Consider the following 19229-nt stretch of genomic DNA (forward strand, 5'->3'; position numbering starts at 1 on the left):
ATAAAAAAAAACGTATCGCTACAAGAAAAAAGAAAATCATGATAAATTTAATCGAACTTTAAGGTTAGGGGTAACGATAATTATTGCTAAGATTCGATTGTCGTTCTTGTTGAATTTCATTCCTCTGTCGTAATTATACATTTAAGTAACTTGATATAAAACATTTGTTATTTTGATGTTAAGTAAGTAATATTTATATCATGAATATTTTTTTTTTGTTATTGTTATTTTGTTGTTTTAATATTTAAGCATGATTTGTTGATGAAGGAAATTGTGTATATATACTCGACTGTAATTTTAATTTGTTGTAACATAGTTATAAAAAATGATCATGATATTCATTTCATTATATATACAACAATTTGAGATGATATTTTTCTAATTCTTTATCAAATTTTAATCATATTTGAAAGATAATTTTACATAATTTTTTAATATTAATTTGTTTAATTTCTCGTAATTTGAATTTTTTCGTAATTTTATTCGTTTCTCGATGAAGAGATTACAATTACTTAATAATAATTGTTATAAATAGAATGTTTGGTTAAGATCGGTACGATTATATCGCTAAGAGATATAAATACACTTGTAGAAGAATATATTCAAGACACAAGCCATTAAAGTTCATGATTCAGAACGATTAGTCTTTCCTTCAATGTATATTCATGGAAGTTATGGAAGCATATTTTCTTTACATATAACGTTCAATAACTCGAAAATGGCATTAACATGTAATAAGAGAATAATATTCATACTCATATTTTTTTATACATATAAAAATCATATTATAACCATATTATAATTTTATTCTATTCTATTTTTTTTATTGTTATTTATGATTAATTTCTAAAAAGAAATTGAGCATAAAAAAACTTCATAGTAGATAAAAATAAAATACGACAGAGGATTAAATTAGTTAGAAAATAAATTAATTTCTTGAATCATTGCAAAAGAAAAGAATATTTTTTTTTGTTAACATGAACGACAATTTTATAGAATATTGTAAATAATTTTTACAGGAAGTCCTTAGATCCGTGTCCCAGCAGATATTCTGTAAAGGGTTCAAAGAAAAAAAATGCACTATATTTATTGCAAATTTTTATGTTGTTACTTATATGTATACACATATATTCCGTATATATAATATATAGAATATTCTATATATAAAAAATATTCTATATATATAAGATATATGTGTATATTACTGATAAAAAAAAAATAATTCTACAATAAGATTTATGCTAAACTATACAGATTACATATAAATTCAAATCAGAAAGAATGTTGAGATTAAAAAAAAAGAAAATTGTTTTATAAAACGTACCTTTTATTTTATGCCAACATTAATTTTATATCGACTTATTCTTTTTTTTTTTTTTTTTTTTTTTTTTTTTTGCTTGATCTCTCGATTAAACTCTCGTATTTGTATATGTATATACAGTGTAATTATAAACCTTTTGGTTTATACCTCATCCTTCAGGTTTTTCTCATTAACTTCGATTGTGTAATTGTAATCGATTGAAAAAAAAAAATTATTAAAATGAAAAAAAAATTATTGTTAGCATGTTATACTTATAATTGTAGATTTAAGGTTAGCTCATCAGGATTATGTAAAAATCTTTTTGCAAAATTCCTCTTTAAAATTGACAATTAATCTTTGGTGTATTAACAATATTTAGAAGCATTAATCAGTTTTAGAGAGATGATTGACAAAAGTTTTTTATTTGTCAATAAAAAAAAACTTTGTTTATATTATTGTATATTTATTTGCATTTCTAGAAACATTTCGGAGCTTTTATTCCGTTCAAATCAAAATTTAATCAATTAACTTCTTCCATCTAAGTAACTTTTCTTCCTATTGCACTGCTTCTATAAATTGAAAGAGAATATGTATATTTGAAATTTGTTTTAAATAGAATATTTATAATTCAATTTATAATTTGAAACGATTTTATTTTTATATCATAATTAATTTTACAATTATTTTTGTAAGAAAAATAATAAATAAATAATTGATAAATTGATGAATTATTTATTAGAAATTTAATTGTGATAAATCATTCCTTAGAAAATTAATTATTCAATAATCGATTGATCATTTTCTAGGGAATTAATTCACTAAAGAATCAATGTAAATTAAAATATGGAACTAAATTATATAAGAATTATATATTCGAAAATATTTAAATAAAAATAATAAAGAAAGAAAAAAAACAATGAAAATGAATGCAATAAATTGAAGAAAAGTGTATCATAAAATTCATCTTAGTATTTTAATTATTGACCAATTATCAAGCGCCATTTCTTAATATATTTCTATGAAAAAAAAAAAAAGAAATTATGTAAATCATTCTACACGACTACACACATGATAAAATATTTGATAGGGAAATAATAATTAAAATTGGCAAAAAATAAAAAAGAAAAAGTAAAATGAAATAATGTGTTAGAAAAAAGGAATATATTGAACAAGAATTTTATTTAAATTTTGTAACATCCAAAGAAAAACTGATAAAAAAAAACAGAAGGTTAATATGTATAACAAAAAATAGTCAAATTATTTAAAAAAAGACATATATGTAATTAGAAGAATATTGATGTTTTATTCTTAACAACGAATTAAATTATTATAATTATTAAATTATATAATTTAAAAAAAATAAGAAAAAATTATAAAATAGGTTATGTTTTTAGTGTTGATGGGAAGATTTGCAAGATGGTAGAAGCAGTTAGAAAATGATCGATATATGAATAGTTTGGAGAAAATCGATGAACCATATTTTTTGTTCATCCAAAATAATTCGTGTATTTTTTTAAATTTAACACAACTACAATATTAGTACACGTAGATGATGCAAATTGCATTTTCTTCTTTTCTACAATTTGAGCTATGACAATGATTTTGCATAATACCCTGATAAATCAGAATACTATCGAAACAAAAAAATATCAATTATGTAAATATGATATATATATATATATATATATATATTATTATATATATATCATATTATATATATATCATATTATATATATATATAATATATATAGCATACAAATATATTATATGAAATATTATTATATGAAAAAAGATAAAGAGATGTATGTTGTGTGTATGTTACATATATATGTGTATGATAGAAGATATGTATGAATCAATGAGAGAAAGATGGAGAAAGTAAAATGAAAAAAAAAATATAAACATATATATATTATATATAATTTACATATTGTAGTTGTAATACATTGCCTAGAAATATGAGTATTGAAGTGTAAGAAATGATGATATGAGCAATCGTGTGAACGATCTCTAAATCTTGTATGCATAGAAAGATACAACGTTTGTGAATGCATTAAGTAATAATAACAATAATAATAAAAAAAAAGAACAAAAAAACCAAGCTGCAAAACAACAATTCGTGTTTTTTTATTTATTATATATTGTTCATATATTAACCTAATATAATATGCAATAATATAATACATAATAAATTTAATATCTTGAGCTTTGGAATCTTTTTTTTTTTTTTAATTTTTTTATATATTGTACATATTTTTCTTATTCAAATATTATATATTTTTAAATTAAATTATTCTATATTATTCTATTATATTCTAAATTAATTATATAAATATTAAAAAATAAAAATGTTGAAATTATTTTATTTTAGAATAAATATATATAAATAATTAACTTCAATGTTGAAAAATAAAAAAATAATAAAATATTTATAAAATTAGAAGTTTTTTATATCTATTGGAAACAAAATAAATATGAAATATCAAAAAAGTCAAATACGAAAAAAAAAGTAAAAATAACCTAAAAGTTATTTAAAGCAATATTTATTAATAGATTTTCTTCATTGAGCTATTTCTTAAATTGAAAGAAAAAAGATAAAAAAAAAAGGAAGTAGGATTATTTTATTTTTTCGCAGATAGACATTACAAATGTAACGAAATAGGATTAAATTCCTTTCCGTGGCAAAGGAACATGGAAGGAATCAAAAGGAAAAGCGTAACTACGCGTGTAACTCTTCGACCGGAACTATCATGGGCCATGTGGCGGCATAGACTGCGGTCGTAACCATAAAGCTTGGAAACACAGGCAGCAGATACAAGTTAACTTTCTGTCTCTTCTTGCTCAAGTAACCATTTACTATCAGAGCGGACAAGAATAACATATACGCTTTTATCATTTCTATTTTTTTAATTACATCACATTTAAAATTTAAAAAAATTTCTTTTTTTTTTATTTATTATGATAATTTTATAGTACAAAATTATAAAATAATTGCATTTATTTAAATTTAAAAAATATTATAGTGTTATTTGAAAACTGTTTTGTTTATTTTTTTGAATGTTTTATTATATTATGTATATTAATTATCATATTTGAGATTTTTTAAATGAATTTCTTATTTTAATAATATTCTATATCAAATATCAATCATCGAAGATAAAATAAATATTTTTTTGGTATTATAATGTAATCCATAGTTTCAAAAATTGATTATTTACTAAAATCAATTAATAAAAAAGAGTAAAATAATACAAAAATATTAATAAAAAGAAAAACACCTTAAATATCATACTGCAATTATAATACAAATAAATATAAGTCCTTTATTTCCTTAATATGATCTTAATTACACTATATCATTAGCTATTAATCATCCAGAACATCAAACCAGTCTTAAAAGCGTGGATCGTTAAAATTTTGTCTAGGTTTATCAACAATATTGTGCAACTGACGTCCAAGTCTCGGAGATGGTGTCCAAGGTACTCGACGTCCTAGACGTGATGCAAATAAAGGTAGAAATATCTGTTCCTCTGTGTATGATTCTTCCTGATCCTTTGGAAATCCATATGAAAAATATTCCTCACCCGATTCTCTTCCCAAACGAGGTGTGAATTGTGTTATCTGTCGTTTCTCTGTTTCTGAAAAGAAATTTTATTCGGTGAATATTATAAAAGAAACATGCCACTTTTTTCCTTCCCTTCCAGAAAAAATAATCATCATCAAAATGAACGCAAATGGAGAACGTAATGAATAATGGAGATATATTCGTGAAACAATAAATATATGTATTTTAAGTATACCTGGAATCGTGACAATGGCCCAATGTGGTTCTTCAAATGCGTTGGCGAGCGCCTCAATATCAGAATTAATCTCTGGTTTTCGATCCGCTCTGCGTCTTCGTCCAAGTCGGGGGCCAAACCACATACCACTAGTGATATCCTGCGAAGTACGTTTGATACACTTGCCGTCGGTGCACGAACCAAACTCGTTACTTGGTGTTCTGTCATTATTCGAGCTACTTGGTAAATCTCTACCATCTATTTGTAAAAAACATATTTTATTTTATATTATATTTCATCTATAGAAGGATTAGAAGAAAAAGAAGAAGTTAATTTTAATTATATTGGTATATTGCAAAATTCATTTGTTGTATTTAGAATGCTATTAAAAAATTAAATAGTTTAATGAATAAGATTACGATTCGTCAATTCAGAGGAGGATAATTCAGCAGAGGACAGAAACATTTAAATGTTAATTAAATTTGACACATTTAATATAAATCTTTATCTATATTCTTTTTATAATATTCTAATGTATAAAAAAATTTTATTATTTTTTTGTAATTAACATAATAATGAATGTCAATTTGTTTGCAAAATTTTTCTAAAAATGATTTTTAATCTTTTAATTTTTTAAATAGTAGTAAATATCATTATCATATATAATTGTATTCATCTTAACATACACTTTTAAAATGTATTAGCATTAAATTAAAGAAAAAAAAAAAATAATAATTGAAAAACATTACGAATTGAAAAAAAATTGACAAATAGTAAAACTTTTTTCTTCCATTTTTCTCGCATTATTTACCAAAAAAAAGCAAATTCACTATATCGTGTAATATAACGCGAACATTTTATATATTACTATTTATAAAGGCGAAAAAATTACTCATTTCCCTATTTCCCATTTCTTTCTGTATGATGCAATTAATATTCTATTATATTCACAATTTATTATCAGTAGAACATACCGTATTCCCCAGAAGCATATGACAGCAAGTAGACCACGCACAGCAGTACGCAGACAAAAATGGTCGTAAAACGATTGAAAGACGAGAATACGGCAAAACCGATCATCGCTTCGTTCAAGTACACGTTATCACGGGAAGTTGTCGGCGAATGATGTTGATACGTTCTCAGCTCCTGGTTTTATAGGGGTGCAAGCTACCCCTACGTTCTTTTCTTTTCCTTTTTCATCCCCATTGTCTTTCCCTGGGCTAAACTGTTATTTTTCTTCCCGTTGCCTCGACAATGCCGATTTCATTTGAAATGAATCCGTATCCTACTAAGAAAACATCCAGCCCCAAAGGGGGCCAATCTTGACGGCCCACGAAGCGATTTGTCTCAATTTCAATCGAGATCCACGCTCTTCCATACGTAATGAGAATCCTGGTTGCGTCTTGGGAGAAAATCTTACAACTACTACCGTATCGCTTTCAGTTTCTTCCTTCATTGTTGTTCCTTCTTTTCTTCTTTCGATTCTTCTTCGACGTCACCGCAAACCGGAAACGTTCGTACGAAGAGATTTATTGATTCCAATGGGATTTGTGAGAAGAGTTTCACAACTCAATTTCTTTGCTGTGCGTTCACTATTTTGCTTTTATTTTTTCTTTCGTTTTTTATCCTATAATGCAGGGAAAATACCAGTTTTAATTGATATATTGACTATGGAAGTAAAAAAGGAACATTTTATGAAATAGAAATACGTATTTAAGTTTTTAAGTTTTTACTGATTAAATAAAAAAGTAATTAATATTTTTCACTTTTAATTTATTAATATAGTAAATATTGTGTAAATTTTTATAAAATTATATAATATAAAATTAGAATTTTAAATTGGAAATAGATTTTAAAAAAGTTGCTCAAATAGATATGTATATATATAATATTCAAATAAAAGTATATTCTTTATCCATACCATTCAAATGATAATTCAGATTAATATTAATTAATAATTTATAAAATGCAATATTCAATTGTTCAAATGATGTTTAAAAGCATTGTAATAGAGTCAATTGCTAATTTCACAGAGTTTAAACAAAGATGAATACATATCAAATGACTGGCAAAGTCCATCGATGTCCATCGAAAACAATAAAAAAAAGGAAGAAAGAAGACAAAGTGTCGTCGACAAATAGGAAAACGTCAGGAAAGCCTCCTGGCGTCTTCTTTTGTAATGAATCGATGCTGGCGCCCAAGGCGATTAGGCGAACAATCTGTTCTCAATTAAACCTGTCAATTAACCAATTCAATTTCGGGAACAAGACCATGAAGCAGGGAAGAAGGTCAACTAGTGCTTGTATAAAAGCTCGATTGTGACTCTGCATATCAACACATTTATTGGTCGATCGTCTCGGAGAACACGTGATTTGATCTACAGTAAAAGCATAGTTTATGAATGAGAATAGAAAATTAGTTTTTATGTAAATACTGAATTAAGATTGGGAATTTTTATTAGTGTATACATGTTAATTTATTAATATTTCAATAACTTATATTTTAGCATTTGATATAATGATAAAAATATATTCAATATTTTAATAAAATTTTGATATTTTTATATTATATTTTATATTATAAAATGCAAATGAAATATTATATTTTTTTAAAGAATAAAAAATCCATGGATAAAAGAAATATATTAAAAAATAGAATATAAAAATAATATATTGATTTGTAATTTCATTCTGTTTTATTAAATTTTTATCCATCTTATTTCGTTTTTATATTAGCATGTATCACAATAAGCATTCTCGTTGAATATTTGCAAGATACTAAATTTGAACACTCGAACAGAAGATATAATCCATCTTAGAGGAGAACAGTATTGTTTACGTAAAACGCATACTAGTTTCGAAGAGTAAACAATTCGAAACAAGATTTGTAGTAAGCATTTGTACCTCATTTTCTTCTCCTTTACCATATCTCAATACTTAATGTCTCTTTGATAAATTCCAAAATACCTAATAAATTTATTAACATCTCAAATTCCGATACCATTTTCAATCATTTTTTATTTCGTTGATATTGAAGTTATAATAGATATTTCAAAATGAGATATATAAAACATTATAAAAATTCAAAATTACTTCTATTATTTGAGATATAAAAAAAAAAAAAAGATATTATTTGAAAAAAAATTAATTCATTAAATATTTATATATATATATATATCATGTTTCTGAACGTCAACTTTGCTCTCATTTTCTTATTTGATAATAAAGAAGAGTATCGCTCGACAGAAGCAATTAGATGGAGAGAGTTGTGCGACACATGCTAAGGGCAATTTTTCACAAGCAACGTAAGTGGCCAACCATACTTGGACATTCTCGCGGTTACATGGACTTTCGATACTTGTCAAAGCAAACAAACGTTCTCTTCATACTTTTTTCCTCGGTCTCGCATACACATTTGGTACGCGTATCGCATTTACGTACATATATACTTGTACAAACATGTATACATACATGATTGTTTCTTTGTGGTAGTATTCGAAAATATTCCCACGTAAGAAAGATTTTTTCTTTTCTTTTTAGTTATTTTTGTTTCATATTCATTGTATAAAACATAGGAAGAGAAATAAATGAAAAAGAATATCTGATCGTAATTGAGAGGTTAGATTTTGTATCTATTGTATTGTCCTAGTGTATAGATAAAATCTTTGTGAGAGATCTAGTGTGAGCGTCTGGCACAAATTGATGAAATAATATGAAGTTTAATATCAAGATTTTGTCCCCTACTATTCGAAATTAGATACATTGAATGTGAAATATATCAATTATGCGATAGAACCGATAGTTTTCAAATAATAAAATGATCCTGATTAATTTCAATCTTTTTTCATATTTCTTATTGAAACATAAACTAGAGATATTTTTTTTTTCTCTATTTTTATATATCTTCACCTTATTTATATAGTGTTTCATGTATCAAAAAAAAAAAAAAATATGTATAATTTATACTCATTTGTTTACATGTATATATGGTATCTTTCGTACATGATTCCAGTGGTACAGCAAGATCTTCATGGTAACGTTTTGACAAGAAAGCAACGATCTCTTTACCGCTACCGAGAATAACCGAGTTCCTTAGGTACATACTGCGAAGTGTTTATATCGTCGATTCGAGCTGCGGAGGTGTTCTGTACTTCGTCAACCGAAGAGTTTACAAAGCGGTACCGATTCACCTTCTTGTTTTTAACACCTACTAGTATAGCACGTGCTCTTCTACTTTTTTTTTTAAGTTTTACTTTATCTTTTAAAAAATGTGTAATCTTACAATTATATAATTTTATTTTTTTTTTTCTATAAGTTAAATAATGTATTCTTTCAATTTCCATTGGAATAATTAGTATGACAATTATTTTTTATTTGTAGCATTCCATTAATACGTGATGGGATGTAATTATGCGCATGTAGATAAATAAAATGATAATCCACATTATTATAATCCTATCAATATTATATAATATTATTTTTATTATATAGATTGAGTTACTCGTCCGTTTATAAGATGATATTGATATGATATTTATACTTGATATTTATATCTAATTATCTTTTTGTTTTGTTGAGCCTGAAATAAAACTTGTAGATAGAGCATAACAAGTATTTACCAATTCTATATTTTCATTTAAATATCAACAATTTTTTCATTTCTCGACAATGTTGCTTCTTTTATAATAAGAAATGACAAGATATAATTTATTATATACAAGATCGACAATGTCATCGTTATAGAGTTATCATGTCGTCTAAACATCGAATCGTTGTCGGATAAAAATGCTTTTGAAAAATATCACAAATATTTAGTTTTCATTAGTCATCACACAACTGTTCGTTTATTTCATATCCAGCATAATGATTACAAACGAAATAATGAAACTAAATAAATACATATTATCAAGTATAATTAAAGCTTGTTCATTCTTGATGTCTTAAAATGAATACACGATATATTTCATCATATAGAACATATATGTATAATAATTATGAAAAGTAACAACCAAGTAATGGCGCAATTAAATTGAAAAAAATCCAAAACTTATTATTATTAAAATAATGTTTTTTCACATCCTAACTAAGAAAAACATTTTTTGATAAGTTAAAGATTTCGATGAAATAAAAATTTATTTCAATGATTTTTAACAATTTATTGAAAGGAATAGAAAATAATTGAATTATCGTGTATTCTATTTATTACTAGTGACTTTTTATACATCGCTAAGATAAGTAGTTTATACAAAAGTTTACAAGCATCTTAAACCATTTCATTTTGCTTAGATCTATAGAGTAGAATATATTTAGACATAATATAACTTTCAACTGAGCGTATTTTACATTTTATTACATTTTTCACTGATTTATTAATAAAATTCTTGATATATTTCATTAACTTTGTTTTGCTACAAGATAATGTCATGAATTAAATTGAATTTTTTTTTTTTTAAATCTTTCATGATCAAGTTCACAATTGATTTGAAAATTATATAATGAATTATAAAATTGAAAATAAATTGAATTATATGAATTTATAATAATAAAAGTAATAAAATTTTTCAAAAAATAAAGAAGGAACTATCAAATGTGTAATCTTTAAATTATAAGAAATTCAATGAAGAATAAGATGTAGACAATTAATAAAGGAAAGTAAATTATTATGAAATAAGAAATCAAATACTTCTATTTACACGCATAATCTAACTCACAGACGCGTATTTACAAATGATCCCTTGTATTTTACAACAGACTTATCGACGTTTTCTTGTTTAAATAAAAACAATGATCTACTACTTCTGATTGTGATTTAAAAGATTCTACTCGATTTATAACGTTTTATAATTGTTTATAAATGTATGAATTTATAATTGTTTAATGTAATAAATAAAAATAATTGAAAAATGTGAAAGATTTTCAAATAAAATAAATTTAAAAAAAGAGGGAAAAAACGAATGTAAAGACATAAAAAATTGATCTTTTTTACTCTCTCATACTTGTGTCAAAAATATTTGAATTAACACAATATTAGACTATTTTATTAACCCTGAAATACAATATATATCAGTATAAATCTGAATATCCTGGTAATTATTTATCATGCAAAAGATAAAAATTATTCGATAATAAATCTGAATTTATTGAAATTGATTTTTTTAATAAAATTAATAAATTTTTTTTTTTTGATCACTTAAATTCTATTTATTTTCGCGATGAGAATACTTATTATAAGAATTTCCAAATATAATGTTATCAGGATTATGTATTTAGATATAGTATTACAGGGTTAATATTGTATTTGTTTCAATTTTTGCACTAATTAATCTTATTTTATAGTTATGTAAATAAATTAATTTTAGCTTATTATATAATATTTCGTCGATTGAAAAATGAAAAAATTTTTTTAAATATCTAATAAATGGCTAGGAAAAATCAAGAATAATCGAAAATTGTTCTGAAATTTCCTGGCTCGCTACCAACTTTGATCTAACCTTACATTTGATTCGTTTCTTGATAATCACAGTAGAACAGAAGCCACTGCGTCAAAAATAGATAGAGATCAGTAATTTTATTGCATCTGGTTTGTAGGCGATTCCTGCTTCAATTCGAGGGCCCACATATGCTGCGGCCAACCAGTTCGTCCTTTGCTTTTCGACGATTCCTCAGTTCCTACACCTGTTTGGTGTAAATACGATTCATTCTGCAATGAAAAATTTCGAAATTTAATTAAAAAAAAAAATAAAATTTAATATAAATAATATAAACAAAATGAAATATTGTTTTATTAAATAATTTCTTATATTTTATTTTATTTATTTATTTACAGATTCAGAGAATGAACATAACAGTCAGCGTTGTTATATTCATAAAAAAAAAAGAAAAAATAAAAATGATTTACGTTTATAATCGCATTTTAATATTCTATTAATTTCTTTTTTATTTTATAATTATAATTTTTATGATTAAGCATAAATTTGATTAATTATTTATTTATATGTATTAATATTTTATACAATTGTATGCATGAATTTCATGACTCAAGTTTCACGTTTATTAGAAAAATTGTAGAAATGACTTAATAAAATGTCAATGACCTTTCAGGATAAAGAAATTCTCCTTGGGTGGCGGGAAATCACAAAAAATAGGGGAAACCACAAAACCACTAGGGTGGTCCAAAATTGAAATTACAGAAACAATGAAATCATCCAAATTATAATAGCTGAAAATTTGAGGTTCATTGATGGAATGAATAAATTGTTAAAATTGAGATTTCATATTTCCAATTTATTTTTTTTTTCTTTTTAATCGTCGTCATCAAATTTCTTTTTAATCGATCACACAGTGTTATTCAAAAAAATGTTTAAAGATAATCTTTATATTATTGAATTTATTTTAAATTGAAAAATTTTTTTAAAAATGAAAAATATGATTTATATCTTTTTTCTATGATCTTTCTTTCCCAATTTTATTTGACATTTTTGATTAATAATTAAATTTATTTTTGAAAGAAGATTATTAAATCTCGCACAATTTTAAAAATTTATTAATATTATGACAGATATTTCAATTACACTCGTCGCATGAGAATTAATGTCTCATCATGTGTCGATAAACTTACTCTGTCACAACACGGAAGACAAATAGGTTATATGATTAATCAAGAACACTCGTTCCGACGGCACGTGAACACGATGAGATTTTTCTTCTTCGTCTCTTTTTCTTCTAGACCTACGGGATATGATGATCAGTTCTCAACGTTGAGTTCTTAAGCGTCGACGAACAAGATCCAATTAAAGAGGACAGTGTTTATTTAAAGGCAATGCGTATGAAAGTGTTCCGGAAGATTCAAACAAAAGTAAACAAAAGAAGGCACAAATTCGTTACTGAAGTGCACTCTAGTGATTTTCGTTTGATATATGTAGATGTGCCATAATATTGCGTTTTTTAAATTTCGAGATTAAATATAATCGTTTTATTAATTATTAGATTTTTTAAAGAAATTGATTATCAATAGTTATTGTTTTGAAATATACATATATATATAAAATATAATTGTTTTTTTCATTAATATTTCATAATAGAAAATTTTGCTAAAAATTTCAAGTCTCGATATAATTTTATTACGTAGATGATACACAATTTCAAAACCTGTCTCAACTTGTCTCGACTTGTCTCGACCTGTCTTGATCTGTCTATCCATGTCTTCATTATCATGCAATTTGATATATTCCTATATACGATAATATTTGTATTAGGAATTGCTTCATATATCAGCCGTGCAGATTTCATCTTGTCTAATGGAATATTCTTATAAACAGGATGACGAAATTTATTAATGTTTCAAGTTTCAATCAGATCGATGATTTAAAGATTCTTATCTTGTCAATTATAAAGATTACTATAATCTTTCTTATTCTTTTAATAACCAATTAATTATTTAGTAATATTTTGGATGTATTATAGAAATAATGGTAAAAACAGTCACACGTAAACACTATATTCGAAATTTTTAAAAGACAAAGATTTATAAATGAATTGACAATCAACACTGTAGCAATAATAAAAGAAGAAAAGACAGATATAATAAAACTAACCTGATTTGCCTGAACCGTCTTGTTTCTCCTGCCATTGGACAAAATCTCGGCGCGAAAAGTTTGCGGTTCCTCTCCCTCGTCACTCTCCAATACCGCCATCAAGTATCCAATATACGAAGCTGCTAGTCTCAACGTCTTAATTTTCGATAACTTCGTATCTGCCGGTACATTCGGAATACAATCACGAAGATCGGCAAACGCGTTATTTATGCTCTGCGTTCGTCTTCTTTCTTTTTTATTCGCTGTATTTCTTCTTTTAGGCCTGACAACTACGCCACCATCTCTGACTCCTTGTCTAAGATGTTGTTGAAGCGAACCATCGACTTGATTTATCGAAGAAACCGTGGAATAATCGCTATCTCTTCTATGATTTTGTTGATGATGATTATGGTGATGATGATGAAAATGATGATGAGGGACGTCTTGTTGGGGTGGATAAGTTAGATTGGAATAGTGTTGGTTCATCGAAGTTTGTGGGTATTGTTGTAGAGGGGAGTAACTGGGTTCCTGGACACCAATCTCTTCGATCAAGGGAGGTGTTGAGGCGGTGGGACTTCCTGCGCCAGAACTACCCCCAGAAATCCCGGAATCCGCGCCCCAGTACGTCGATTGGCTATCCGCATCTGGCATGTTCAACGGACCTGCGATAGAAGAATGGAGAATTGTATAGAATGGCGAATAACATTTTTTTCATATTGTTGAATTTTCTTGTTGTTTTCTTTATTTCTTTCTTCTTTTCTAAGAAAGAAAAAGAAATCGTTTTCGATATAAATAATTATATGTCCGATAAATTGGTAATAGAAAAATGAAAAATTTTATTAAATAATTAAAATTCTTTTTTTGAATCATTTTATGCGTTATTTTATTGGATTATTAAAATCATTTTAAAAATTAGCTCAAAAAGATTACACGTTACAAAATATTCTTCTAGGATAAAATATCTCTCTCAGTTCGATAAAAAAATAAATCTAATTTTTTTATTATAATATAAGTTAGAATATTAATAATATCAATTCATATTTTATTATTTAAACTTGACAACTCCGAATTATACATGAAAAATGTTATAAAGAATTTTATATCATTAAAATTTATAATATGGAACATGAAAAAAATTTTTATATGCATTTTTTTATATTTGATATTTATAGAATATTTATAGATATATGAAACTTACCATACGGTAATTGTGTAACATAATTATAGGGTTGATGCCATTGCGGATAGTAATCCGGCTGCGCCTCGTAACTTCCCAACATCATATTAAATTCCTTCTACTTTTTTCACTTTTTTTTCTTGCACCACTGATCAATTGATTCAAATATGTTCACAACAAAATTCAATCTTTTTAAAAAGTTTTAATTTCCGTTTAATAAACAGATCCTTCTTAGGGCATCATAGACTCGTGTCGAGAAAATTGAAGAAAATTTCAATTGATCTTAGTTCTGATATAATTTCCGACGAAGATTTCTTGATAAATTATATCCAATTTCAATAGAGGAAAATATTTGATTAATAATAATTTTATCCACAAAATAGACATATGATGCTAATTTCTTCAAATGTCTTCCCTCCTTTACTTCGTCATCATAGATATTATAAATTTCAAACTGCGTTAAGATAGATCATGATAATATCTGCGACAATGAACATGGTAGCGATGATAAATTTGATGATTGTTCAAAAATAGGCGTGTAATGATTTCTAACAAGTCGTGACGAACGTCAATTTATTATAAAAAAAATATCTTCGATTAATTGTAACTCCATAAAATATAATCCATAAAATAATCAATATAACCGATTATAACAAGACCATTCTAAATATAATGCAATATACATTCACGAATATTAATAGCGATATTAATATTAATCCGATTAATCATATGATTTCACCACAATGCAAGCAATTCGATCCCGAATTTTCTCACAAATCTTTCACAATTCCTTCATCCGAAGAAAGTTTTCTTCACCAAAAATTCACAAAACTCGATAGCTTAAACGACGACAAAATCTCGACGATTTTTTATTACGTTTATCTTCACAAACAGAATCACAAGCACGAAGCGAAAATGAAAGTGAAATTAGTGAAAATATTTCCAGTTTTGGGAATGGAGCACGAAGAAACACGAGGGTTGAAACGTGTGATACCGCGCCTCGATGTTCCCTCGTGATCGATGCGTTTCGAGATGCGGTCCAAATGCCACTGAGAAAAGAAAACCGATTTCGGAGATCACCTCTAGTGGTTGGGTGATTCTGTTTGGTACTCGAGCACGCCGCTGGTGGGTGTAGACGCAGGCTCCAGGAGAGGAGAAACGTTAAAGCTCGTGGAAGCTCGACGAGTGGAATCGAAGGGCGGAGTCCAGGCTGGTCTACGCCCATGCGGCGTACCTCGTTCGATTCAATTAGGAAATTGAACAGGGGAATTGGCCAAAACCGGGGGAATATGATTTAGCTAAGGAATGGAGGGTATCCACTGTGTATCATGATATGAAATATATTAGCCACGCGATAGTAATTTTTTACTTCGTTTTTTCTTCGATTTTCTTTTCTCGTTGGGCGATGACCAGAATCGAGGTAATAGTTTTTTTCAAATGATAAATTTTCGTTATAAAGAGTTATTATCGTATAAAAATTATCGATATGTAATCCATTTCTAAATATAATGCAAGTAAGTTCAATAAATTCGCAATTGAAAATTATTATAATTAAAAAAAAATACACGAAATATAAACAACAAGATATTGTCAATTTCGTTATATACGTATTTAATCAATTTGCTCGAATGGATTTTAATTTGCAATTATTTGTTAAAGATCAAAAAAAAAAAAAAAAATGGGCGTCCATTATCCAAGTGAAATCTTACGAACATACCTTGTATCTATAATTAAAACAGTCAGAGAAAATTGGACATATCCGTCTTCGATAAATATATTTCTACGAATTTCATCCAAGTACATTCTATTTTAAAATTTTCGGTGATAGACTTTTAATTTTAAGTGGCGTAACAGAGTGGAGGGGGAGGGGGATGCTCGAGTGGTTTTTGATAAAAGTCGTCGTAATTAGTGGCAAAAAGGACTGAAAATAGTATCGGTCAGCGCACGATTCTGTTCTATGGCTTGGCGCTACTTTAAGTAGCCTTATCTGTCTTTTTCCCAGGGCTGACTCTTCTTCGGATGGCAAAAAGCCCCCTCTGTCAGCGTGCGTTACCGTCAACGCGTCATCGCTCCACTTTTTTACCGACCTTTACTCGCGCGACTCAATGTCGAGCAAATTAACATTCTTATCTGTGATTGAGAACCGCGGCCGATGTTATCTTCGGGATTAAAAGTGGACTTAACCTCACTTCGAGGGCGATGCCTCGATTATTTTGATCGAAAGAAAACGAAAAACTTGGACAATTAAATTTCCTATTCCATCTCTGCCATTGGAATCATGTATCGAATAAAAATTTTGATAGATAAAAAAAAAAAAAAAAAAAGAAAAAATAATAGCATGTATAATATACGTATATTTCTGTATCATTAGTATTTTCTTCTTTCCCTCGATCGATTTCAGGAGGAAGATTATAAATGTTTTTTCACATAAATTTCACAGATGAGCGGTTCAAAGTGAAGTTTACGACGATAAAAATGATTTAAAGGCGATTTTCCGGGAACGAAGATCTTTTTCGGTAGCGTGCGCCCTTTGCTGCTGCGCGTGCAAGTCAAAGGATTCGAGGCAATTCTGAACAAGGAGAATCTTCCGTCGGTGTTTCTTGAAATACGATACCGTTTGAATTTTTATTAACCCAGATCAAGGATCGCGTCCCTTCGACAAGGAGTTACTGTGAATATCGGTCTGAAACGAACAAAAAGGGTTTGTTTATTATTTCGAACAGCAAAGAATAACCCTTTTCTTCAATCACCACTCATTATTCTCACCGTTTGATCGAAGATACTCGTCTTTCTTCTTTCGTTGTTACACTTTTTAAGCGATAATCTATTATTCTCAAGGATAAAAAATAATCATTCCATATTATAATTTTTAAACAACATATAATATTTATTATTATATATTCGATATAATTCGATCATTATATAAAATCAATTACGTCTAAGAATATATCAATTTTGTAACTAAATCAATATTTTTATTTATTATTCTTGTTTTTTTGAATGTGGCATGGATAATTTGTTGTACTTTCCATGATATAACGATATATCTTGTATAAACTCCATACAATTTCCATATATATATATATATATATATATTTGACAATAACTATAATTAAATTAATACGATCAATTTTCTTGTAATACAATACAATGTGAGCATAATATGAATGAGTTTTATTGTAGGAAAGTTATATCTGATATTTAGAATATTCTTAAAAAAAAGATCATAAAAAAGAAAAGCAAGGGATATCCTTTCGTATGGGCTCATTCATGGTTTAAAGGGCTACCGGATTTTCATGAATGAACTCGGCGAGCGGACGTAGTAAGAGGAAGAAGCAACCGGTCTTCACGACCGTCTACCAGTTTATGATATACAGAGGACACGTGCACGCGATCTCAATGTTTATGTTTTCAATTTGTGACACCGGAACGGTTCCGAAATCCGGCACGATCTTAGACCTCTTTAGAGAGAAGTCATCCCAACTTAATGATGCTAACTAATTTGTATCCATTTTTGATCCTTCGTCGTCTCGATTTTTATTTCTCTTCGTATTCTGAGAATATTGGAAATTCGATTGGAAAATAATTTGACGAAATTTGAAGATTGAATGTTCGACATGTTTTTAATTTTCGAAGCATAAAAATTGAAAGATTTCAAAGATTCGTTAATTTCTTTTTTTAAAAGTAAAGTAAAAATTAGGAAGAATTAAAAAAATTCAAAATTTGAAAATTCAGAAAAATATTTAGAAATCTTGAATTTCAAAGATTCGAAATTGCTTTGATTCAGATATTATTTTCTTTCTTTATATTCTTATATTTAATGAATATGAGTTTTTACGTGTTTTTCTTGGAATATCGAGTTAAAATATATAGATTAATCGGGATTGGTATATATAATAAAGAATGTATAACAGATGCATTCAAAAGTCTATATAAATCAGTTTGGATCAATAAACACGACGTTCGAGTTTAGCAAGAATTAATTGAAAAAAATTTGCTGAGTAATTTCATGAAAAAATAAAGTCGTGTCTTTTTTTCTTTATATATATGATGTTAACGCTAATAGATATGAAATATATAAAATATGTATATCATTATTTTGAAATCGAAATTACAAATATTTTATTTGCATCGTCCATTTCATAATACGTATAATACGTATAAATTAATCAACAAATCAATTATTCACTAATATTTATTCAAGCTTTCGTAAATACCCGCATAATTATTTAATTGCTCATCCAATCAGAAACCATTACTGAGATGCAAGATTAATGCCTTTATTTTCGATTTTCTGAGGCTGACTCGCAATACTCGATGGATCGTCTGTCTTTATCCTTTCTATACGAACTCCATTAATACTCGGTAACGCAATAAACTATATTTAGGGGGCGGCATGGC

General features: G+C 26.9%; 2 protein-coding genes across 2 annotated transcripts; both read right to left on the reverse strand.

The window, feature by feature from the left end:
* Positions 1 to 4624: 4624 nt before the first annotated feature.
* LOC122718670 (PBAN-type neuropeptides) lies at positions 4625 to 7105 on the reverse strand. The gene is made up of 4 exons (XM_043943901.1): positions 7001 to 7105; positions 6054 to 6706; positions 5101 to 5337; positions 4625 to 4938 (listed from the first exon to the last, which is right to left on the reverse strand). The coding sequence occupies exons 2-4, from the start codon at positions 6157 to 6159 to the stop codon at positions 4694 to 4696; spliced, it is 588 nt and encodes a 195-aa protein (XP_043799836.1). The 5' UTR covers positions 6160 to 6706; positions 7001 to 7105; the 3' UTR covers positions 4625 to 4693.
* Positions 7106 to 11257: 4152 nt separating this feature from the next.
* On the reverse strand, positions 11258 to 15849 carry LOC122718669 (heart- and neural crest derivatives-expressed protein 1-like). Its single transcript, XM_043943900.1, has 3 exons — positions 14850 to 15849; positions 13673 to 14313; positions 11258 to 11778 (listed from the first exon to the last, which is right to left on the reverse strand). Exons 1-3 carry the CDS (start codon positions 14932 to 14934, stop codon positions 11647 to 11649), a joined length of 858 nt encoding a protein of 285 aa, XP_043799835.1. The 5' UTR covers positions 14935 to 15849; the 3' UTR covers positions 11258 to 11646.
* Between the last annotated feature and the right edge of the window lie 3380 nt (positions 15850 to 19229).

Source organism: Apis laboriosa, unplaced genomic scaffold, assembly GCF_014066325.1.
Source record: "Apis laboriosa isolate Shangri-la unplaced genomic scaffold, ASM1406632v1 scaffold68_cov148, whole genome shotgun sequence".
NCBI classification, from domain to species: Eukaryota; Metazoa; Arthropoda; class Insecta; order Hymenoptera; family Apidae; genus Apis; species Apis laboriosa.